This window comes from Hakea prostrata, chromosome 4 (genome assembly GCF_041222555.1).
Source record: "Hakea prostrata isolate BN-2017 chromosome 4, UWA_Hpros_2, whole genome shotgun sequence".
Lineage (NCBI taxonomy): Eukaryota > Viridiplantae > Streptophyta > Magnoliopsida > Proteales > Proteaceae > Hakea > Hakea prostrata.
Genome location: NC_142603.1, coordinates 43,681,879 through 43,707,479, shown reverse-complemented (window position 1 = coordinate 43,707,479; position 25,601 = coordinate 43,681,879). Strand labels below are relative to the sequence as shown.

The 25,601-nt window shown below is 40.8% G+C and overlaps 1 protein-coding gene across 1 annotated transcript in view; it reads right to left on the bottom strand.

The window, feature by feature from the left end:
• Positions 1 to 25,079, bottom strand: part of LOC149019003 (Mitochondrial inner membrane translocase complex, subunit Tim44-related protein) — a 28,308-nt gene extending 3,229 nt beyond the window's left edge. Inside the window, exons 1-11 of the mRNA XM_089153088.1 lie at positions 24,765 to 25,079; positions 24,607 to 24,647; positions 24,367 to 24,464; positions 24,075 to 24,155; positions 23,428 to 23,510; positions 15,157 to 15,208; positions 14,852 to 14,941; positions 12,908 to 12,976; positions 12,614 to 12,715; positions 7,921 to 7,989; positions 6,696 to 6,752 (exon numbers count right to left, since the gene is read on the bottom strand). Coding sequence (XP_089009214.1) covers positions 6,696 to 6,752; positions 7,921 to 7,989; positions 12,614 to 12,715; positions 12,908 to 12,976; positions 14,852 to 14,941; positions 15,157 to 15,208; positions 23,428 to 23,510; positions 24,075 to 24,155; positions 24,367 to 24,464; positions 24,607 to 24,647; positions 24,765 to 24,832 — 810 coding nt within the window. The 5' untranslated portion in view covers positions 24,833 to 25,079. The remainder of the gene's footprint in view (positions 1 to 6,695; positions 6,753 to 7,920; positions 7,990 to 12,613; positions 12,716 to 12,907; positions 12,977 to 14,851; positions 14,942 to 15,156; positions 15,209 to 23,427; positions 23,511 to 24,074; positions 24,156 to 24,366; positions 24,465 to 24,606; positions 24,648 to 24,764) is intronic.
• Between the last annotated feature and the right edge of the window lie 522 nt (positions 25,080 to 25,601).

Sequence of the window (25,601 nt, the reverse complement as noted above, 5' to 3'; positions counted from 1 at the left end):
TTGCTAAACAAACATGAAGATCAAAATATAGGTTTAGCAAACTAGATGGATGGGAGGGAATTAAGTTTGAGGCTTAAAAAAGGATATGGGTTGAATATTGAAACAGTAAAAAATCGTTCTTTCTTGCTATTTCCTCTTCTTTTTCTTTCCTTCTCTTTTCTTCTTTTGTTCCTTTTTTTTCTTTTCTTTTTTTTTTTTTTTTTTTTTTTTTTTTTTTTTTTTTTTTTTTTTTTTTTTTTTTTTTTTGGGGGGGCGCAAGAAAGAGAGACAGAGAGAGAGTCCGAGAGGGTTGGGAGGGGGCAGGGGCAGGGTGAGGGAGGGGCTTAACAGTGTTGTGGGAGGGTAGGCGAGGAAATGGGGGTGTTGTGGGGGGCCGGGGTTGCTGCTGTTCTGGTGCAGCAGCAGGGGCAGGAGGTGGGAGATGTTGTGCAAGAAAGGGGGAGAGTGACGAAGGGGCTGGGGGCTTGCTGGGAATGAAGGGGAAGGGGGAGAGAGAGGAAGCAATGGGGTGGGGTGTGCTTCTTGGGCTGCGCAAGGCAGAGGAGGGTGGGGGAGGGCATGCGTAAGAGGAAGGAAGTAGATGATGGGGTGGGGAACTTCTGTACTTAATTGTTACTTGCTGTGATTCTTGTAGAAGCTTGCTTGACTGCTTAAAGTTTCTGGAACGAAGAAGCAGCAGCTGAAATCGATGCTAGATGTGCTGATCCTTGAACAAAACTCTTACTCAACCATGGCCCCCTCAACTAGGAAACCATAATCCTCAACTCAATCAATTTATTCTAAAAAATCAGACCTTAAAAGCTTACAAAGAAACAATAGGCTTATTTATTGCCTATTAAAAGACTTTCAAACTAAGTGGGATTCCTTAACTAATAGAGAGCCCACCATCTAATCTGGACTCTTGAAATAGAATCTAAAATTTAAAGAATCATGCTGGAAATAAACTTTTATCTCAAAACTCTATTAAGCACATGCCTCAAATTCTATTTTAATTAAAATTCTAATGGCATATTTGCTAGAATTTAAGATAACCAAGGACTGACTCGAAACAAACTCTACTTAAAAGAAACTTCTAAAGGATAAAAATTACAACTTAACCAACTCAAACATAACCCAATCTTAAGAAATAAAACTCAAATAGGACTCTAGGACTGAAGCTGGAATTGATTCCAGCAAGTAAAAAGGGCTGGAAATGCCCTAATTATCCCTACAAAGGGGTTCAGCCAGCTTATGGGGGCTTCCTAGAGCCATTCAGGGGGCCCCAGTTAGGGTTTTGGCCAGGGGGCTCTCTGTGTTCGCATCATAATCATACCTATGCAGAGTGGAAAATGCAAACTAGGAAAAATAACCATGTCTGGCACGCTATTATTTTTAAGTACAAATGCCATTTGTTGGAAAATGCCATGTCAGCATTTGCCACATCAGCCTCCATTGGTTTTGATGATAACAAACATGAATTACTAATGGCTATATTGAGTTGTATTGTTTTAGTTCAAGATGATAACAAGTGGACCAACTCCAAGTCAAAGTCATATGCTCATGCTCAAGTAAAGCCAAAGTCAAGATGAGTATCAAGACCGTTGCACAAGATCAAGTAGAAGATCAAGTTGAAGATCAAAGACTTAGGTTGAATTAGGGCTTAAGACACTCTCGCATACACATTCATGTAAATGCATTAATAATATGTAACTCATGTTTCTAGAGTGACCTAGGACATGTTAGTGAGGTGTACAATGCTTAGGGTTGACCAAAAAGTCCAAAAACCCAAGCCAAGTCCCAGCCCCAAATTAATTCAGCAGAGTGTGCACCAAACGGTCGATCGTCTGGGCAAACGGCCGACCGTCTAGTCTGGCTTTTCTGATTTTTCAAAAACAGAAGACCAGACGGAATTTCCGTCTGGCAGACGGCTGACCGTCTGAGACGGAATTCCGTCTAGTTTAAAAAATGCCTATAACAACTAGTTTACAACGGCTTTTTCCAGACGGCTAACCGTCTGGGCTAAAAATGCCTATAACGGCTAGTTTACAACGGCTCTTTTCCAAACGGCTGACCCTCTGGGCTAAAAACAGGACAAAAATTATGTCCATTTTCTATCCGTTGGGGATTGGCTTTAGGCACCAAAGGTGCTCTATATAAGCCCAATTCACCTCATTTAAGAGGTTGAACACACTCTTGATCACCCACTCCCCAAGTGATCCTAAGCTCTCAAATTGCAAGAAAGCCTTGTGCTTTGCCTTTCACCTTCTCCCCAACCTTGAAGAACATTCCAAGGTATTAAGCAAGCTTGCGGAAGTCAAGCTTGAGGTGATTAAAGGCGTCCCTAGTGCATACATTTCCATTTGAGCATACAACTCACATTGCATCACACTCACACAAGAGGTAAAGTTTCACACCTCTTGTTAAGGTAATATCCGACACTTCTTGTATTTGTATTGGTTGTTGAATTCTAGTCTAGGTTGATTAGAATTTGGTCTTGGGTGCTCTTGCCCGTTAACAAAGATTGTTTGGGTTGCTCTTGCCCTACTTGCTAAACAAAGATTGTAAAGGGTACTCTTGCCCCGCAACAAATATTATTGTAAGGGTTTGATCTCTACCCATTGTATTGAAAGAGAATCAATAGTGGAATACTCTCTTGAGGCTAAGAGAGGAGTGGACGTAGACTTGTATAGTCGAACCACTATAAAATACTTGTCTTGTGGTTGATTGTATTGTTTAATTTCATTTGAATTTTCTATTTACCTTGTATTTTTGCACAAACCGAAAAATTGGGACAATCCACTAGTTGCAACCTAATCACACCCTCTAGGTTGCACCAACAATTGGTATCAGAGCGGGAGCTCAAATTAAGATTGAAATCAATCTTTAAAAGAATCAAAGATCATGGACTTTCCTTTTTATTAAGCTCCTTTAAGAACCGAAGGTCTTAACACCTCTAGACCTCCATACTTTGATGGAGAAGGTTTTGCCTATTGGAAAAATAGGTTTGAAGACTTTGTTTGTGCACATGATTTCGATGTGTGGAACATCATGACATGTGGACCTAATGAAGTTCTCAAAATAGATGAACAAGGCAATAAGGTACCCAAACCCAAAGCCGAGTGGACTCCAATCGACAAGGTTAAAATTCAATTAAACCACAAAGCAAAAATGTTTTTGCAATGTGCTTTAAGTGAAAGAGTTTACAATAGATGTGGCATTTGCAAAAGTGCCAAGGAAATATTTGATAAGTTGGTCGTCACATATGAAGGGACCGACCACATCAAAAAGATGAACTTAGATGTTTATATGCTTCAATATGAAGAATTTCAAATGTTAGATGATGAGAACATTACTTCTTTATTTAGTAGATTCATTAACATTATTAACAAGTTGCACAGCCTTGGAAAGGAGTTAGCAAATGAGGATGTAACAAGGAGAATTCTAAGAGCCCTTCCACCCTCATGGAGACCCAAAAAGACCACAATTCAAGAAGCAGGAAATCTATCAAAAATCACCATTGATGAGCTTATGGGATCTTTGCTTGCTCATGAAGCGGAGCTTGAAGAAGACAAGCAAGTTTTAGTAAGTGTGCGACAGGATCGAAAGAAGAAGTCCATAGCTTTAAAGAGTAGCACCAAGGAAGAAAAAGAAAGTGAGGGTGAAGGAGAAGACTTGGACATTGAGCTTTACCAAATTGCCAAAGAGTTCAAGAGACTTCTCAAAAAGAAAGGAGCAAAGCATTCTCACAAAGGAGAATCTTCAAAGGAACACAAAGGTAAAAATCCTTCTAAGGAAAGAACTTATGTATCTAATGTTACTTGTTGTAAGTGTAGGAAACCGGGTTACATCAAATCCGAGTGCCCGAATGAAGAAAAGAAGAAAGCCTATATGGCTGAAATATCGTACATCACAAGTGATGATGAAGAAGAAAAGGAGGAGACCGATGAAGAAAGAACCAATTTGGCTCTAATGGCAAAGTCCAAGGAAGAACAAGAAGACCTTGAGGTAAATTCTTCCTATAATCTTAATTCCATTAACAATGATGATAGGGGCTTAAACAAAATAATTGACATGAATAGGGACAACTTAATTGAAGTCTTGTTCAAAATAATTAAGGACCCCGAAAAAGTCTATTAAGGGAGAGTATAGTGTTATCTTTTCCTTTTATGCATTCATGTAGGGGGAGAGTGCATATGTGAGGGAGATAATTCCTTCTTATGCAATAATATAGGGGGAGCATAAGAAAAGAGGGAGAGTTATTTTAGGGGGAGCATTTCATGCTTATCCCATTTTTATTAATGACAAAGGGGAAGTGCTATTTGAGGGGAAGCATCTCCTATATTGTTTGTTGATGACAAAAGGGGGAGAGAATTGAATGAATTAGATAATTCATTGGGAAAACATGTGATAATATGCATATGAATGAGTATTCATTGTTGTTAATGATCATTCATATTTTTCCATCATTCATGTGTTTGTCATCATCAAAAAGGAGGAGATTGTTGGAAAATGCCATGTCAGCATTTGCCACATCAGCCTCCATTGGTTTTGATGATAACAAACATGAATTACTAATGGCTATATTGAGTTGTGTTGTTTTAGTTCAAGATGATAACAAGTGGACCAACTCCAAGTCAAAGTCATATGCTTATGCTCAAGTAAAGCCAAAGTCAAGATGAGTATCAAGATCGTTGCATAAGATCAAGTTGAAGATCAAAGACTTAGGCTGAATTAGGGCTTAAGACACTCTCACATACACATTCATGTAAATGCATTAATAATATGTAACTCATGTTACTAGAGTGACCTAGGACATGTTAGTGAGGTGTACAATGCTTAGGGTTGACCAAAAAGTCCAAAAACCCAAGCCAAGTCCCAGCCCCAAGTTAATTCAGCAGAGTGTGCACCAGACGGTCGACCGTCTGGGCATGCGGCCGACCGTCTAGTCTGGCTTTTCTGATTTTTCAGAAATAAAAAACCAGACGGAATTTTCGTCTAGTAGACGGCTGACCATCTGAGACGGATGACCGTCTGAGACGGAATTCTGTCTGGGCAGACGGAATTCTGTCTAGTTTTAAAAATGCCTATAATGGCTATGCCTATAACGGCTAGTTTACAACGGCTCTTTTCCAGACGGCTGACCGTCTGAGCTAAAAAAAGGACAAAAATTATGTCCGTTTTCTATCCGTTGGGGATTGGCTTTAGGCACTCAAAGGTGCTATATATAAGCCCAATTCACCTCATTTAAGAGGTTGAACACACACTCTTGATCACCCACTCCCCAATTGATCCTAAGCTCTCAAATTGCAAGAAAGCCTTGTGCTTTGCCTTTCACCTTCTCCCCAACCTTGAAGAACATTCCAAGGTATTAAGCAAGCTCGAGGTGATTAAAGGCGTCCCTAGTGCATACATTTCCATTTGAGCATACAACTCACATTGCATCACACTCACACAAGAGGTAAAGTGTCACACCTCTTGTTAAGGTAATATCCGACACTTCTTGTATTTGTATTGGTTGTTGAATTCTAGTCTAGGTTGATTAGAATTTGGTCTTGGGTGCTCTTGCCCGTTAACAAAGATTGTTTGGGTGTTCTTGCCCGTTAACAAAGATTGTTTGGGTGCTCTTGCCCTACTTGCTAAACAAAGATTGTAAAGGGTACTATTGCCCCGCAACAAAGATTATTGTAAGGGTTTGATCTCTACCCATTGTATTGAAAAAAAATCAATAGTGGAATACTCTTTTGAGGCCAAGAGAGGAGTGGACGTAGACTTGTATAGTCGAACCACTATAAAATACTTGTCTTGTGGTTGATTGTATTGTTTAATTTCATTTAAATTTTCTATTTACCTTGTATTTCCGCATAAACCGAAAAATTGGGACAATCCACTAGTTGCAACCTAATCACCCCCCCTCTAGGTTGCACCAACACCATTGATGGGTGGTGCCTTTGCTGTATCCAGGCAGTGTGAATCGTGCTGGATAATTATCTAAGTAGTTGACTTTGACCCATTTCATGTCAGGAGAAAAGAGGAAGCAAGATGTTTTCTAGGAAAACTAAATGGCAAACAGAAGTATTTAATAAGTACCAATTCTTTGTGGCATGGTTGTCAAAGCATCCGCCTAGGCAGCAAGGCGGTTTTTCAACCACCTTGTTTTGAACCGCTTAATTGACACCCAAACTGCAAAGGAACTCCAAGGCCCAAAGTGATATAAGACCTATTTTTTACTCTAAGGGTGGCCTCCCCGGACCCCCACCGACTAACCGGGAGCGGGACCCCTGTGCCTGTTGGCAACAGAATGTGAAACATAAGCCATACTCAACATCAAGAATCAATTAATCAGTAAATGCCTAGCCAGACACTTTGACAATCATGGTTTGATGAGATGAACTTATGTTTGTATTCTTTTTTTGAATAATTGTTCATAATTATGATTCTTGAATGCTTTTTTTTTTTGGATGAATGTGACTATTGAATATTTGTTTAGCTTATTATAGAAAGTAGTTGTATTGAAAAATTTTGACCCAACCGCTTTGGTCGCCTTATTGCTGCAGCCTAGGCGCCACTTTGACGCCTAGCGGAGCCCCAATTGCTTTGATCGCTTTGCCGTCTTAACAACCTTGCTTTGTGGATAAGATTTTCAAAATAAATGTTTAGATCATTTAATATTTTGGGGCAAAGATATTAGAAGACGCCAATAGTTGGACTATCTCTACCTCTTTTGTTTTATCTCCAGCAACAACCGCACCTTTTAAATCGTATGCCTCAAACTTCTGCAAAAAAACAAGCACATTGGGTGTTAAACAGACACTGGTGAGATGGATGCTAATAACAAAAGAAAGAAACACACATACACACCACCACACACTCACACATGCATGCAAAAACCACTGGGTTTAAAAGCTTGGCCTTATATCTTAAGGCAGCATTTAGGCAAATTTCACCCCAACAAAAAACTTTATACCCAAGTAGCAAGGGATTCCCCTAGTTACGGCTTACTTCCTAAAAAGATTCCATATCAACTTTTAGTCACTTAGATGTGCGGTTGCCCCTTGGCAAATCCTGGATTGGTTCAAGAGGCATATTCCCTGCCATAGCTTCACAACTTTGTGTGTTTTTTCCCATTGTCTCCAAATGCAATCTTTCCTTCAAAATTGGCACATTCCCATTCCTAGTAACTGCATCCTCTGCTGGAATGCATCTGAAGACTCAAACAATCTCTTCTTTGCCTGTCCGCTTGCTCATGCCATTTAGGAAGGTGTCCTTGCAAAATATGGCCTCAAACCAAATGCATTCTCCCTTTCAAAATGGAGTAGACTTGGGTGAACATGACTTTTGGAGGTTCCCCTTTATTTGACCTCATTGGGAAACTGGCTTTCTGTGCTTCTATAAACATATTTAGATGGAGCATAAACTCAGAAAATGGACCTCCAACTCCAGACTTCTTTAGTCAAAGGAAAAGTTTCTTCATCGTCTACGTCTTGAATTGACCCTTCTAAGAAGTAAGAACAGCCATATCCTTGGCTCCTAGGAATCATCCCCTCCTCCCTTCTCCCTCCTAGGCCTTTTGGTCTTAGACTACACTTTGGTTTTTTCTTATCTCCTTTCAAGTTTGTAGTCCCCAATTTACTCTTGAGACAGTTTCTCTTTTCTGAAGTTCACGAAATTCTTTCATTCAGCCAACCCCCCACCTCCCCAAAAAAGAAAAAAGACAAAGCAAGGAAGGCACATCAATGGATACCTGTAGGTCTACTCTAATTTTCTGCGCTCTCTATCCACATATAAATGGCATCACTTTATATGGATGTATGTTCCTTATAACACTGTTCATGAAGATAGGATCACTATTTATTCTAAAAGCAAACCAAGGCCTGAAGTTTTTAATTTGCACAACATTACTCATGATGATAAATACTCAAAACTAAATCAAAAAGCACATACCTGTTTAGCCAAGAACTCAAGAGTAAGCTGTATGAATACTTTGTTGAGATCACTCTTATCAATTCCAATCTGGACAAAAAGAAACAGGAATAAAAATCAAATACTAATGCAACATCTTTAAACCTGAAAAAGAAAAAGAAGGTACTCTGATGCAGCTCACGCAGGTAAGGTTCAGCAACGTGGGGCACATTTTGGCCATTAAAAGATAATGTTCCAGGAGACAATTAAAGCCTTGTGTGGGATAATTGGTAGAAGATCTGATCAAACTCAATTGGAGATATCAAGTGGAGGAAGATCAGATTTTACTGCTGTCACTATTTAGTTCTTATTTTCAATTTAGAAAGTATATTTTGTTTGTTGTAATTAACTATAATGTTTCTATTTTCCAACTTTGATTTCCATAATTCCATGCAATGTTGGAATTAAGTTTCTTAGTCATCTTGTAGCCCATGCATATTAAGGGTTACTACTTTTTGTAACTTGATTCACTGTAATATAAATAGAAGCAAGGAACACTAACCCCGTCAGTTTTAGGATTTTGGGAACCAGGAAAAAAAAAACCATTTAGCTTTATGACGTGTGCTGAGATGAGTCCGTTGCTGCGGTGACAAGCCTATGGTGTGAAGCTATTGGTGACAGATCCTGGTTTTAGGTCCTTCCAAATCCCTCCTCCCTATATTTTATTCTTTTCTTTCTTTGTTCAAAATATATTCTGGCTCAGAAAAGTTCAGCGGGCCTTTGTGGTGAGAAGATCATCCATGATGCAGATCTTTAGAAAACAACCTAGGGTCGCTACATGTATGGATTGACCTTCATTGGCGCACTTACCTTGTAAGCAGCGAACTTCATGGGCCTAAAACAGGGGCACATTGATTAAGTATAAAAGTTCACATAGTTAGTGATGGGAAGTTGCAGGACCACTCAAGAGAAGTCCCAAGAGCCGAAAGAAAGTATAGGGCTGCCACTCAAAACCCTTCGGCCCTGTAGGAAGGCTGAACCACATGGAGGGGATTTTGGTCATTTTGGGTGCCCTAGTCCTGCCCAATTTGGTTTTATTAGAATCACAGTCTTATTGGGACTCCAGTCCTAAATTTATTTTGTTATTTGAATTAGTCCTTATTAAGTTATGAGACTCCTAGTCTTGTTAGGAGTAGGTAAGTTGGAATCTTATCTTAAATAGGATTCCTTCTTGGAGTAAAGTTCTATTAATTTCCAGTTGTATTTAGTTTCGAGTTCTCCTAGACCAGAGTACCTAGTTTGTTTCCTTTTCGAAAGTCGCATCCTTATTAGAGTAGGAGCTCCTTTGTTTGGATCTCAAAATTGAATCCTAGTCTAAGTCAATTCAATGTCGCATACATCTAAGCAATTCAGTTTTGATAATTGATTAAAATTTGATTGAATGAGAATCGAGTGGAGTCAGGGGTTTCCAGGGGAGGAAACCCTGTAGCAGCACTGTGTCTTCGTCTTTTCATAAATTCTTCAATCCCCTAACTCTTCCAACAAGTGAGCAGTCCCCAACTCCTTTCCATCATCCTCTTCAGCACAACCTTTCTCTTCTCCCCTCCCCAAGCCTGTGGCATCCCCTCCTTCCCCAAATCCTTATTCCCTTATCTTCTAATCCCCTCCACCAAATCCCAACCCCTTTTGGAATAATCACCCCCACCCCAGCATTCAATCCCCATCCCTAACCCTAGTTACCCATCAAAACCCTAGAAAAACTGAATCCCTTCTTCTTCCCCTAAACCCTAGTACCCATTTCACCATTTTTTTCCCCTTGTATTTTCTTTAATTTTCGAACTTCTCCAAATACCCAAAAATAAGGTCGAACCTACGCCAATCTAGCCATTAGATCTGCCCAAACTTTAGAAACCTTATCCCCCAACCCTAGTAACCTTCAATCCCAATTTCAACCTACCGGACCAACCAAACCTAGTCTAAGCCATAATTCCTTTGCTGGCAAGGTTGAGGTTTGTATTTCATACACTATAAACCTCCAAATCCTAGCCGAACCTAGTAAGCCATCCATACAAACCCTAAAACCCCTAAACAGCCCTAAATCCCTAACCGCAGGGTTTTAGAAACCCTAATGGACTGCAGACTCGCCTTATTAAATCCTGGATTCTGGCCTCACCTCAGTGAGGTTATATCAATTAGTCTTATTTTAGGTCTTTTAAATTAATTTGGTTGGACCTCCTGTTGGTTCAATTTGTTTCTAATTTGAGTCAGTTAAGTGATCATGTGACTCATTTAAGTGGCCTCATAACTAGGGTTAAGTTTTAGAATGGCCCCCATGCATGGTAGAGCCAATATATGTTCTCTAAAAGCCCTTTAAATAGAGTTGACACTTAGAATTAGGTGAAGCAGTATCAGTTTAGGATTCTTTTTTCTAATTGATTTCGAGCTGTAAGGCTGTTAGTCACCATTATTTTAAACCCCATCATGGGCTGTAATAGTTGGATAGGAAGCAATACAAGGTTGCTATTTTTAAACGCTTGGAAACCACTAGCTATCTTCTTTGTGGAAGAAGTTGATCAATGGAGTTGGACTTCATTATTTCAGGTCAGGGACCTCTACATACTGCTGGGCAGTACACTTCTTAATATACTGCTGGTCACAACTAACTGTTCAGGTGCTGTTTGAAAGGTTGTTTAATTACCTATCAATTGCGACTAGATATTGCAATCTTGAGATATATCAAGGAAGCTATGACTGATCTATTGACAAGTGTCCTTCTGAGGAACAATTTCTGCTGTTGGAACTTGGAAGTTTGATGTAATCTAGGGTCTGGGTTAGCCTTTCAAGACCCTCTTTAATTAGAACCAGCAAATAATTGGGCATATCTATAAAGTAGGGGTTACCTATGGGATGCTTTAGGTATGGTTAGGGATGTTCAAGGTTTAAAAAAGGGTAGTCAGGGTTTTAACAAATTCACCAATGGGATGATATTAGGATAACAAGGATCTTTAGGAGGGCTGGATCAATTTGGGAATTTGTGTCTTGTGTATGGAATGGGTTAGGGAAGGGTTTAGGGTTTAACAAAATTGACACAGATCCTATGGGATGAGCTACAGTTGTTAGGAAAAGGAATGGGGAGAACTAGGGTCTCTAGGGGTATGATTTTGGATAACCCAACTTGCCCAGGGAGGATAATGGGAAGACAAGGATTGAGTCTAGGGATGGTTAGTGTCAGCAAAGATGGGTTCTAGGGTCTAGTGGCTAGAGGGGAAGGGGTAGGGAATCTTGTGGCAAAGGGGGAGGGCCGGAGGGGGTTCTTGATTGGATCTTGAAGAACTCTTGAATGGATCATGGAATTCTTCAAGATTCTTGATTGTTCTTTATTTCTTTTTTTTTTCTTCTTTTCTTTTCTTTTTTTCTTTCTTTCTTTTCCTTCTTCTTTCTTCTTTCTTTTTTCTGTTTCAGATCTACAGCAAGATTCAAGAAAGGGGGAAAAAAAGAGAAAAAGAAGAGGGGGGGGGGGGGGGGAAGGCCTACCGCAAGAAAGGAAGGGGGAGGGTCAGGATGCTGGGGAGGCTTGCAAGTGGAGGGGAGGGGTTCTTGACAGATCGCAGGGCAGAGAAGGGGTGAGGGAGGGGCCGTAATTACTTAGGAGGGAGGGAAAGGTGCTGCTCTACTTGAGTTGGAGGAGAAACAATGCTGAAAATTCAAAACACACAGCCCAGGCCATGTTAACTCAACGACTCCAAGCTTCAATTCATTAATCTTCAACTTGATTCTTTACAAGGAGCCTTACATGGAAAGACTTGGACTTAAACTAGAAACTCAATTGGATTCGACTACTTAATGACCACAAATAAAGAATCTTCTAAAGCTAATAACTAATTGCCAAGTAAGTGACAACTGGGACCACAAGAAAATAACAAAGTGAAAATAGGAATTATCTAGAAGAAATATTGCAACTAGATCCCAACTAGGACTCTTCAATAACTTGAGGAAAACAAACCCAAACAGAAATATAAAAATAGACCCATGACCCTTGGATCAGGGGACTCCAACCAGACCCCTCTTGAGCCTAAAAGGGCTGGGGAAATGATCAAAATACCCCAGGGTATCCGGCCAGCTTTGGTTGGGGCCTTTTGGGTCTTGTTTGTTGGGCCCTTTTTTCTTCTTCTTCTTCTTTTTTTTTTTTTTTTTTTTTTTTTTTTTTTGGGGGGGGGGGTGGGGGGGGCAACCTTGGTTACATCAAAGTTAGTTAGAATGTCAAGGATATTTTACCATCAAAGTTAGGATATTTTACTTACTGTAATGGTAAAGATTAAATATTAGATTATATTAGAATAAAAGATCAAGATTAGTTCTTACAAGGGTTTTTCTTATATAACACAACGGATGGCCAAAAGCTAGTATGTGTCCTCGTCATATTTGTCATGGTGTCTAAGCGAGCAGGGCATCAAAAGGGGGGGGGGAAATCAAGGTAACTCTTGGATGCCTAGGCACCAGCAGAAGGCCATCTGAAAAGGTTGTTTTAGTGCCATTTGAAAGGTTGTTTGATTACAATTTTGGTCCCTGTTATTCTTTTTCTTTAAGCAGATATTTTTCTTTCTTATTTTCTGCTCAAGGGGTATGGCTGGTTTGGTTGGTTCCCTTTTGTCAATTCCACCTATAGAGCTCATCTGTGTAGCACACTCTCTCTTATGATAATGCTTAAACATATGGTCATCAAAGTGATAGTTACCAGGCGGGCTCGCAGTGTTCGTATGTTAACCACAGGCTCGACCAACTCCCAGTAAACACCACTCCACTTTGATTCTCTCTGTTTAATTTCATTCTTAAGGCCCTGTCAATGTCAAATTGGAAAGTATGGCATCAATAACTCAATATTTGAGAAAACTAATACTCATTCTTCAGCAAGATATATTGGTTGTTGATATATGTATATTTGTGTGTGTGTGTGCATATATATATATATATATATATATATATATAGAGAGAGAGAGAGAGAGAGAGAGAGAGAGAGAGGGAAACTTACTGAATACATATTCTCTGTAACTAGCTTCCGTAGGGATGACTTGTCCCCGTTGGCTATTAAACTGTTGATCTTCAGAAAAAAACACATCATAGAAAATGAGAAATAGAACTACACATGATATTATGATTACAATATTGTATAAGAATAGTTTCCAGATAGAGCCGCATCTAGCATGGCAAGATGGAATTTTGCTCACTCGAGAACATAGTTATCAAAGCGGTAAAGCAACCACATGTCTAGGGACTCTCGCCATGGCGATTAGGCTGCCACATGGTGGTACCTTGGCAAACAAAGTGTTCTAGTGTACATTTTTTGTGCGACTATTTTAAGTGGCACAAAAAACATATTAAATTTTATTTGGTTCTACTTATAAGTGATTATGACTCTTCAATATTATCATAAAAAGAAGTAAACGTGAGTTAATCTCATCATAAAACAATAGCAATATAGCATAATAGCAGAAGTTGTATAACTCATACGGAGTATATGGAGTACTAGCTATGAAATACTTGGATACTAGACATGCTGGCTATTGCAGAGAAAAATCCAGCCAGAGAAGGTAAGAAGTGAAGAACTGAAGAAGGGAGAAAGGGGGGGAACAAATAAGAAGAAGAACGCAAGAATATAACTGAAAGAGAATAGAGGTAACAAAAGAAGAGAATAAGTTCATTGAAGGAAGGAGAAAAAGGCAAAAAAAAAAAAAAAAAAAACCGAGCCTGGAACAGTGGCTGAAAATCCAAAGACTAAAGGAGTTGCCACTTGTCGACTTGCTGCTAACGTGAGCTTTGTAGAAGAAGAGCATTGGAGTAGGACTGAAAAGTTCCTCATCAACTCTGGACATGGTCATGGACTTGGAATCAAGATGGAGAAAAGGGTTACCAAATCATGGAGTCAAGATGGGAAGAAGAAGAGTCAAAGACTCCTTTCTTTTTTTATTCTAATTTCCAATGAACCCCAATCAATTTTATCTTTTCTAGGATAAGCTTTTAATTATTTTTTTCTTTTCTTTTCTTTCTTTTCTTTTCTTTTCTTTCTTTGCCCCTTTAATCTCAAAATGAACCCATGCTTCTCATCTCATGGTAACAAAGTGAACCACCAATACTACGTGGTGTCAAGGAATAAATTTGATCACTTCAAAAAAACAAAAAAAAAAAAAAAAAAGAAACCTAAATACAAATATGTCAAAAAAGAGACTGTCAGCCCATACAGCATCATATGGCGTACAAAGGTCGCCTGGAGACACAAAGCATACAGAAAAGCAGGTCATCTGCTTGAGCCTCCTGAAACAACATCTTAGCGACTCTTTGATTATGATGCTCCAGCAGGTCCATTATGATGAAGGAAAGCCAAACTGATTGAATAGTTCAAAAGACATAGACATCAGGGCAGAACTGACTAACTAACCAGAATAAAGCCTGATGAGTGGATAAATTAACCATGACCATAGGAGCTAAACCAAGTAATTATGCATATATAATTATGTAAAACTTTAACGCATCATATACAATGAACTCATCCAGTATAACAGGCCAAGATTTTTCCCAGACAGGGTTCATGTTGATGATATGGAACCTCTATATTTGTCAATTCAGTTTCGAGTAGCTTTTATAAGGCAACTGTTGAGTAGGTGAGAAAAAGTAGGCATGGGGCATAGTTGACAACAATCCATGTTTTTGTATGCACCTGCAATCAGATACTTTTTCCCCATCTTGCACAATATGCTTCACCGAATCTGATAATTGATGTTCAAATTTCACCATCAAATGCTGTCATGCAACTCAGAATTGTTCAAAGAACTCACTAATGCAAACAAAGCCAAATAACTTAATAAAATGTCAATTAATCAAAATAGACAGTGTGAGGATGCTCTTTCCATGAATAAGAAGTCATCAGTCTATACACTTCCTTACAAAAACAAAACTAAAAATTCAAACATATAATCACCTCCTTGTATAGCTCTACGGCTTCTTGATAGAACTTCTTCTTGTTATATCCAGACTTCCTTAATTTGTTAATAGCGTATGCACTTTTGAGCTGCAAACATTAAAGCACAGTAAAATTCATAACCATATATATTTTCTGGCCCTTAAGCTGGAATTGAATCCATGAACCTGTCTTGTGATGCAGCACATAGACCAGTTCAGTCATTTGATAACTTATGCATTTTGTGTCTCTACATATGGTTTGGGCTTTGACACTAAAAACCCGCTCCATGAGAGAACTTCAACTGGCAAGCAATCAAGTGGTACCTCTAGAATCACATCTTCCTTTGTTCTTCTCCAACCACTTCTTGTGAACCATCTGTTTCAAAACTTACCAAGTAGTTAGTTAAAAAACCACGAAATTGCAATCTTCTAAAGACAATTTTAAAATAAAAATGCAAGAAATATCATTGTGCAAATGACTTTATTTGGATGTGAATGAATAACATTTAGATTGTGAGTCGTGACAGTCGTCATCATGTTAGTGTTTCTAAAGCATGTTAGAAAGACTGATTTTGGTAACTCGTATATCCCTAAAAAATTCTTTAAATTGTAGTCACTAAGCTGACACATCTGGGCTCTGGTTGTCTTCTCTGGCATATCTTCCCTGAACAAAAATGGATCCTCAACCCCCAGCCTCCTCCTCGCCCCCCCCCCCAATCTCTCCCCAACTCCCCACTGCCTCCCCTTGTTCCCCTCCCAAAGCTTGGAATTCCCTTTTCCAAAAATCAAAATCCATCAACCATTAACCTTAGCCTCTCTTTTGTTCCTGCTATTTCAAACAACCTCGCTCACCCCTCTGCTCACTGCCCCTCCTCATCCACTGCTCCTGGTATTAATCGATGGAGTCTGCCATCATTGGCCAATTCCTTGGTCCTGTACCCCCTCTTAATATCCTCACTACCTCTCTCGCAAAACAATGGAATGCATTGGGCCTTATAGAAACCTACCTGCTAGAGTCCGGAGTCTTCCTATTCAACTTTTCCTCTCTGTGTTGCAATACCCAAGTCCTGGAAGGATCTCCCTGGTGTTGGGAAGTTCCAAATCTTCATTAAGCCCTGGTCTCCTTCCTCTCCTCTCCGCAGGGTCGACTTCAACACTCTTCCCCTGTGGATCAACCTCCCTGGTCTGCCTCTCAAGTTCTGAAATAGTGATTGCCTCAGTCATCAAATTGGGTCTGCTATTGGTAAGCCACTGCAATCCGACAGCAGACTTTCATATGCTTGCAATTGTGTGGATTTCTTTGCTTCTAAACCCCTTCCGGCGTCTGTCTCTATCGCAGACGACTTTGGTCTGAGTTATGAACAGATTATAGAGTACGATTGGATTCCCCTCCGCTGCTGCCTTTGCTCGTCGTTTGGACACGAGGATGCCTCCTGCTCTGCTACAACTCCTATGTCTGCCTATGCCGGCTCACAACCTTTGCCTGCAACTACGCCGTTCACTGGTTCATCCTCAACTGAAAAGATGGCTTTGGTTCCTAAACCCCCTCAAAAAATTATAGATATGCTGGAAAAAATTACTGTCTCGAAGATCTCTAATCTTGATTCTATCACCAACAGAGTTGAAGCCCCAAAGCCTGCTCCGACCAATACTTAACGGAGAAACAGAAGAAAAGGAAAAAAATCTGCCGCTGGCGACTTGCATGACCTCCAAAGCCCTGCAAAACATGCCCGAAGCAGCTTCACCTCTCTACGATTCTGCCAACAGAGACCTGCAACCTGCAAACCAAAAAGTCTCCTCTGCAACTATCAAAAAAGCGATCTGTTCTGCCACTCCTGCTGCTGCCACCAAGGCCTCTACACTTACGCTAACCTCTGTTGCTGTTTCGAAAGCTCGACCGCCTGAAAAGTAGCCTCCAGGTAAAGTGCTTAATCTCCATACCATTCTCGAAACCCCAATCCTGAAGATATCTGTATTGGTCTCAGTTTCCCAGCAACCTTCACCCTTAACCCCCTCTCGTCCTACGACAAACCCCATCTCTGCAAAACCCATCTTAGCCCCTTTAACTTTAACCGAAATTCCCTCTCTACCCTCACCGCCTCCAACCCACTTACCCATTAAACCTGTCCCCAACAACTTACCCCGTCAGCCAAAGCCCAAGCCCACTTCACTTAAACCCTCCACCAGCAACCTTAATTCCATCTCCCTACCTAAGCCCAACTCTCAAGGGCTTAACCTCCATGCCAACTTCGGGCCTCCACCATTACCTATCCGTGGACCCTCATTCCCCACAAACACTATTAAACCCTTAAATCTCTCCTCTCCCACCCAACCCACTGCCCCCAAGCCTCGGCCCATCACCCCTTACCCCCCCCCCCTTTCTCCTTCAAAAGATCACCTCTCTACCCGTGAGCCAAACCACCATTTTTCTCCTGAGAACTCCCCTGTCAACCGAGAACCAAGCTTCCCATCCTCCAACTCCTCTATTGACCCCGACATTTTTGACACTTCATCACCGCTTGGCTCCCCCCTATGTGAGATTCCCCACGTCACTCCCTTTTCCTCAAGTGTCTCCTTCCCCTCCCCTTGCCCTTCCCCCAACGGCGAAGTTGCTGCCCCTACCCATTTGTCTCAAATGTCTAAGTTCTTTATTTGGAATATTAGGGGCCTCAATTCCCCAACAAAGCAAGCCGAGGTTAAAAATACCATCAAGTCATCTAATGTCCCTCTTTGTGCCCCTCTTGAAACCCACGTCCAATTGGAGAATTTCCATCGAATTGCCCAGTCTATTGCCCCCTCTTGGTCTTTCCTCTATAACTCCTCCTCCATCAACAATCGTATCTAGATTCTTTGGGATCCCTTGAGAGTCCAAATTTCTCTCCTTAGATCCTCCCCCAAGCTCATTCATCTCAGTATTCTCCCTAATCTCTCTCCCCCTTCCTTCTCTCCGTCATCTACGGTTTCAACCATGCTGCTGATCGGACTCCCCTCTAGGAGGATATTCGCTCTATCTCTTCTCTATCCCCTAATCTCCCCTGGGGTATTGGCAAGGATTTTAATATCATCCGGTATTCCCACAAGCGTATCGAAGGCTCCACTCCGGATCATGTCGCTGTTGGAGACTTCAATGCCTACATTGAAGATTCAAGTATTGCCGACCTCTGTTGGTTCTGCCATCCCCTCCCTTGGCATAATCACCGCTCGGGTCCGGCTAGGATAGCATATAAGCTTTGATTGTTTTCTAGTTAACGCATTTTGGCTTTCCTCCTTTCCTCCCTCCTATGCCTCTTTCTCTAGCTCCATCCTATCTGACCACTCCCCCTGTTTTGTCCACCTTTCCCCTCCCGTTTCCTTTGGCCCAAAGCCTTTTAAATTCTTTGACATGTGGATTTCTAGCCCTTCTTTCATGCCTATAGTTCTTGAAGCTTGGGCCAAGCCTGTCCACTGTCACTCTCTCCCTCTTATTACCTTTGCTCGTAAGCTTTGCAACACCAAGGAACCTCCTCGCTCTTGGAAATTGTCTACTTTTGGCAATATCTCTTCTAGTGTCACCTCTTGTTGTTCGAATCTTCAGCACACCCAATCTCTCCTTCAAAATGATCCTTCCAATCCCTCCCTTGCCGAAGATGAGAAATCCCTTCCCTCTGAGCTTTCTTCTCTCCTCTCCTCTGAAGAAAGCTTTCTAGCGTAGAAAGCTAGAATCAAGTGGCTTGAGTTCGGAGACTCCAATTCAACCTACTTCCATCGGTCCCTCAAAGCCCAAAATAACATCAACTCCATCTCTTCCCTCATCACTAGCAATGGGGTTTGCATCTCCAGCCCTGCCAACATTAAGGAAGAGATTGTCTCTTTCTTGTCTAACCTTCTTTCTCCACCTTCCCTTCCTGTCCGCACCCCTCTCCCCTCCAATCTCATCAATAAATTCATCGACCCGGTTATCATACCAGTGTTATCCCTTCCTCGGAAGAGATCCTCTTGGCCATCTGTTTCCACAAGTCTAATAAGGCCCCAGGGCCTGATGGCTTCAACATGGGTTTCTTTTTTGCCTCTTGGGATTTCATTGAAGAAGACCTTGTTCGTGCCATCCGTAGCTTCTTTTTTAACCCTTCCCATCTCTCGTCCATCAACCAAACATTCCTTTGCCTCATTCCCAAGAAGCAAGGAGCTTCCTCTCTCTCCAATTTCTATCATATTTCCCTATGTAACCTTCTCTATAAATTCATCTCTAAGGTCCTAGCAAATAGGCTAAAAAAGGATTTACCTTCTCTTATGAGCGCAAATCAATCTGCTTTTATCTCGGGCCGTAGTATTACGAATAACATTCTTCTTTAAGCAGAAATTGTCAGTGGCTTTGATAAATCTACTCACTCCCTGGCCGCGCTCCTTAAGGTAGACCACCTTCGACTCTATTCATTGGCACTTCATCGGTGACATTCTCTCTTCCATGGGTTTCCCTCCCCCTTTCATCCACTAGATCAAGACTTATATCTCCAACCCCCTGTTTCTCCATCATTACCAACGGCTCCCCAGTGGGATTCTATAATTCCAGGAGGTGGGTATTAACCAAGGCTGCCCCCTCTCCCCCTATCTTTTCTCCCTAGCCCTAGAGGTCCTCTCCCGCATCCTCCAATCCAAAACTAATCAACTTCTCATCTCTCCCATCCCCAAGTGCAAGTCCCTAAATCTGACCCACCTCGTTTTTGTGGATAATCACATGATCTTCTCTAAAGCGGACCACCTTTCCATATCCTCCACCTCTAAGCCCTCTCGCTTTTCGAATCCCTCTCGGGCCTCCGTGTCAATCTTGACAAATCCATTCTCCATCTCTCTAGTGTCCCCGATCAGCTTCGTGGTTCCATTCTCCAGCTCTCGGGATTCAAGCCCGGTTCCTTACTTGTGGTCTACCTTGGTCTTCATCTCTTCCCTAGTAGACTCACTCGCCACCGCTGCCTCCCTATGCTCGATTATATCCGTAAGAAGCTTTAGCTCTGGAAAGACAAGCTTCTATCCTTTGCTGGTAGGGTGGTCCTCATCCACTCAGTACTCTAATCCTCCTACCTCTACTAGTGTGGAATTTTCTCCATCCCCAAATCAACAATCCAAGCCATGGAGTCCTTGTTTTGTGCCTTTTTGTGGCAAGGGGAGGAATCCTCTCGCTTCATTCATCCGGTTAGTTGGTCGTCCTTATGCCATCCCACCTTTGAAGGAGGCCTGGGTATCCGCCTGATCTCAAATGTTAATATGGCTTGTCTTCTCAAACTCATCTGAAAAATTACCTCAGAGCATGATTCTATTTGGGTTAAGTGGGTCTTTCTTACCTCCTCCGATCCGATTCCTTCTGGGACTGCTTCAATATCGTCCAATCCTTTATGGATATGGAGAAAAAATCTCTTGTTGCATCCCCGCACCATCTTTACTATATCTACCTCCATTGCATAAGGCTCCTCCACTTCTTTTAGGCTAGACCTGTGGCCTCCGATGGGAATTCTCTTCAATCATTTTGGTCCCCGCACTGTCTATAATATCCGTATCCCCAAATCCACTCCCCTGTCTACTTTCATCTTAAATGGTTGTTGGACCCCTGCGCCCCTCCCCATTCCTCACACAAGTTTGGTCTCTCCACCCTATCTCTAGTTCCACTTGTGACCTAATTGTTTGGTTGCCCTCCCCCTCCAAAACCTTCTCCACTTCCTTAGCCTGGAACCTCCTCCACAGCCACAGCCCCAAGCCCCCTAGCCCCCTTTGGTCTGGTTCAAAAGCTTCATCCCCCGTCACTCCCTAACCCTTTGGAGATCCCTTAACCTTGCTCTCCCCACCCAGTCCTTCCTTATTGGCCGCCATATCCCCGTTAGCCCCAGTTGCATCCTTTGTTGGAACGGTTTGGAAAACCTTGATCACCTCTTTTTTTCTTGCCCCTTCTCTAGATCGATCTGGGGGAAACCTCTAGCTTCCATTTGGCCCCGTTCGAGGCGTTCTTTGGGTTTACCTGTGATTGGTCTTGGATTTTAAGAAACTTTGCAAGTACCTCCATTTGCGATTGGATTGGAAAGCTACTATACTGTGCCTCGATCCATCACCTTTGGTGGGAGCACAATTTTAGAAGATGCACATCCAAATCCCGCTCTTTAGATAGGATTTGGAATGCCAACTATTTTGATGTTTCTTCTAGACTGTTAGTTATCCCCCACTCCCTGTTGATGATACCGCAAGAACAGGCTAATTGTTGTTTCCTGGGGCCTTAGCTTTTCTTTTCGGTCTTCTGCTGAAAGACATTGTATTCTTGCTTTCTTGTTGTTTAATATAATTATTTATTCATCCAAAAAAAAAATTTGATTGTGAAATTTTATGCAAAAAAAAAAAGCAATTTAATTTTATAAATATAGTAGATGTCATGCATTTGCACTAGAAAGGATAGGAGGTATTCCAAATCCATGGGTACAACCTACCAACCAAAAAGACCCAAGTCTATGGATGTCAAAAGAGCAATCATACATCTCCATCAAAAAAAAATTAAATAGGATTATTAAATGAAGTCTCTGAACAAAACAGACCTAAGACAGACAAAGGACTTCAGGAATCAGTTCAATGCTTATTTTCTCTATTCCTCTTCCTACTTCAATTCTTTGCTATTTGATTAACAGCAAGAAATATAACAGAACAGAAGAATAGGGCTGGTTCATTTTTTAACCAACCCCTGGGCATAGTGCCAATTGGTTGCATAACTAGGCCTCTAGAAGAGCCAAAACACCGTTCACATGAACAGTGTCATGACCTACTTTGTCCTACTTTGAAAGCACTTTTTGAGAATTTGTGGGATCCATAGCTCTTAGGAAGACTGAAGACTGATTTGAGTTTATTTCTAATCCATTGGTTTCTATATTAGTATTAAAGCATGTGGTTGATCGATAAAGCCTAGTTTCTAAGTTGTAATCCTAGTAAGATTCTATTTTTGTTATTGCTGAGAATATTAGCTAGCTCAGCAAAGGCTAGTAGTTTCTATATTCTATCATTCTATGCAACTCAGAGAGCAAGTGTTAGCACTCTATAAATAGGTAATGCACTGTTCTCAACCCACAGATTTTTATGAACTGATTAATGAAGCTTTCACTCTAAGTATTCTTGTCTCTTTGCTTGAGTGATAAAAAGGGTGAGGACCTTGCTGTTGAGAGCTAAACACATAGGTTGAAGGAGCCTTGCTATCAAGAGCTAGACCCACCTACCCCTAGAAGCTATTCTCTTGTTCGAAGCCTGTTGCTGCACCTTCAATTGAACCAGATGTATAACTTGAAAATTAAGCTGGTTGAATCCTCCTTTGTTCCCTCCATGTCAGAAACCCTGCTGAGTTTACCAGCCTACATTCCATCTCATATTCCCATCCAATCCACAATCTCATCCTACCATCACTTCATTCTACCATTCAACCTAAACTTCCTATTTTAGATCCATTCCCATATCTGAGAATCAGGCACTTACATTCACTTCAAATTTGTAACTATTGCATGCTCTCACTTGGACCACATTCAACCAAAGTTGAACCATCTATGCATCAGTTTGTGCTACAACTCAAAATTTTCAATTCTGAATTAGGTTTCTGTATTGGTGATTGAAGCCTTAGCTCTCAATCCAACCCGTTTGATTTCTTCAAAACTTACAACAGTTGCTTGCTACCACATGAGTTCCACTTAAAGTCAAGACTGATTATATTTCGGAGAACTGGTTTGTGTCAGTTCCTAAACTGATTATTTTTGTCACTTATGCTATTTCCGAAACTGGTTTGGAGTTAAGTCATCCTTGATCTTAGCTTTACATTAGAATAATGTCACTTCTCCTCATTACACACAATCATGATGCCTAAAGCAACTTTTTGTCTATTGTCTACTGGACCTACTCCTGAATTACCTTTGATTCATTCATTTCTAAATGGTCTTTCTAGTTTTACCAAATCTGTTTCAAATCCTCATCTTGGCTACAGATTTTACCTATTTATATAGATGAAGATTTGATTCTCGATGTTCCTATAGTGGAAGATTTTGTTCTTACATTAACTTTGAGGCTTTGATAATGTGATTGCCAATAACATTCTTCTATTGTTAACACATAATTCAAAACATTATTAATTTCTAAAGCTTTTCATCCAGCAAGCACAAGCCAGTGCTCGGATCTGTTACACTTACCATCTGCTTAGAAGTGTTGCTGAGTTAGTTATGTTATACCGTCCAGGTACAAAACTACCAGATTCAAGGGATCTCTGTGTTTATTGAAAGTGAAATAATTTTCTCATGATCATGAGTTGGATATGAGAAACACCCTTGGCCATTAGGACAATAGCTTAGTTAGGTGCAAGTCCATTTGGGATATCTAGGGCCACATCCTTATATTGAAGCTCTCCCTTCAATAGGATCATACTTTATTTGAGTAGAGAGGGTCATCTATGCTCAACTGTTGGGAGCTGAGGGTACAATATTCATGATTATTGTGAGTCATACATTCACAGTTCAGATTTTTTTACTCTGGTCTTGCATTAGTTATTTATCTTATTATAGCAAATGACCACGTTATCCAACACAGAAAATGAGCAAGTGGACTTAAACCAACCTTTGCCAGAATGAGATGGGCTCACGGGGAGCATATGGCTCATAGATAATTCCAGGACTCTGCATGGACACTTTTAAGGCTCCCTGGATACATGAGATCAAAAGAAACATCCTGTCAGTGAACATGTAGAGCCACAATTAAAATAAAGCGCAAGACTACCATTAAAGAATCAAATAATCCATATGGAGGATTCTTTCATCCAGTAGAAACTAACTCTAAAATGATTTCGAGTCCTCATCTTGACGAAGATTTTTAGTTTGATTTTGAAACCATACTGATTAACAAAAAAATGCATCATTGGCTTGTAGAGAGAGAGAGAGAGAATAATAAAATAATCATGTGCTATTTTCAGAATTGATTTAAGACACACAAGAAGCTCAGTTAAGCATGGTCTATTGTGAATGACCATCCAACTGTGCTGATACTTCAACCAGAAAAATGGTGTGGCAGAAGGTTATCAGCATGGCTTATGAAGGGAGCCCATCCTCTGCCTCTACAGAAAACCTATTTTACCATGTACCAAGGCAATCCAACTGCAGGTTAGGTAGGATACATTCTGGATGGGCCACTTAAGAAAATTTTAAAGCAAACTCCTATAGACCACAAAGTATTGACGTTCTCTTTCTACCTTCAGCCTGTTTCCATACCATTTGTCGTGTTTGAGGAGGTGGTTTCACTTGCGTTGATAGCAGCCTAGTGTAATTGAGGAAGAATGATAACTCCGCACCCTGAAGACAACAGAAGCTCACATCTTTGAGAAATTTCAAGAGGATCTTTTGTTTCTCCTCCAACTCAAGAGTGAAAAAGCATAAATACTAAATAAACTTTACTGATGCTAGCCTATCTGATCATAAAAATTAAATCACTACAAAGGAGAGAGATACAAATGAGAAGGAAACTTTTGCTCAATCAATTGAATTCTATGCTAGAAGGAATTACCATCGTAGAACGAATGGTCGCAGCACTACCCCCAATCCAAGGAAACGAGCTATATTCCTTGCAAGAGGAAAGTAAATTACTCCTCCCATGAATGAGTACTGGAACAGACAACATTGTCTTGTTTTAATTTGCAAATTCAACACAAAGTTCTTGCATTTAAATCCATAAAATATATATCTCTCCACATAGAGACGAGTATTGTTAACCAATCGGGAATCATAGCTGGTCATTACAATTTACCTTTGGTATCAATGTTTGAGCAACTTCTTGAGCTTCCTTGCCTGCTTAATTCAAAGAAGTTTACGCTTAAAAAAGCATGTATATAAAAAAATGCAGTTGAAATAAGAAAGAAAACCAACGAAATGAAATGCAGAAAAGGTTGAAACTTGTGGACTCACAGCGATGATACTCTTTGACTTTCGAGCGACCGCCAAAGATACTGAAGCGTTGATCGTCTGAAAGCCATTAGTGATTCCAAAATCCCGCTATAGAATGGAGACTATTCAAATGTAACTCATGAAACTTGGGATCGAGAGATCTTGGCCTGCGGTATTCTGTGCAGAGAGATTTAAACTTTTAATGAAATACTCGCAGAGACAAGACTCCTATGAGGTTTCGAAGGGTTTAAGGGAAAGGATCTCATGCTATACGGCTCACTTTATTAACTTGCAAAGTTTCCAGTTCATTTATGCATGATTTTTCTTCCCAGTAGATTTAGGAGGGAGGAGCAATGTTGACTCTAGATAATGGATCCGGATGATATGCTCCCAACCTTTCTGTAACGGCGCATCCGAATGCTCCAACACTCACATGAGATAGTGGGATCCACTGTCCGGGCCAGCCCGATGATGTAGGACCCGCACTCATACTAGTGTAAGAGCATGGAGGCACAGGCAGGTTGGGAATGGAGGATCAAGGCTCCTAAACAATATAGGGCATTGCCAGAGTTCGGATCCACTATCTGTCAGGATAGAGGATTGCACTCTCTGCACTTCTCCATCTCACATTTAGAAGAAGGCCTACCTTCTAGGCGTGTAAACGGATCGATTCCAGATCAAATAGTAGTATATCCATATCCTCATCCTATTATATTCGGACGGATTCTGTTGGATTCAAATGATAATTGGATAATTATTTTCTTAAGTAGATTCTTCTAAATGGGTACGAATATAAATTGAATACAAGTTTTCGATTACCTGATTACATCATTACCTTTCTATTGTGAGGGCTATGTT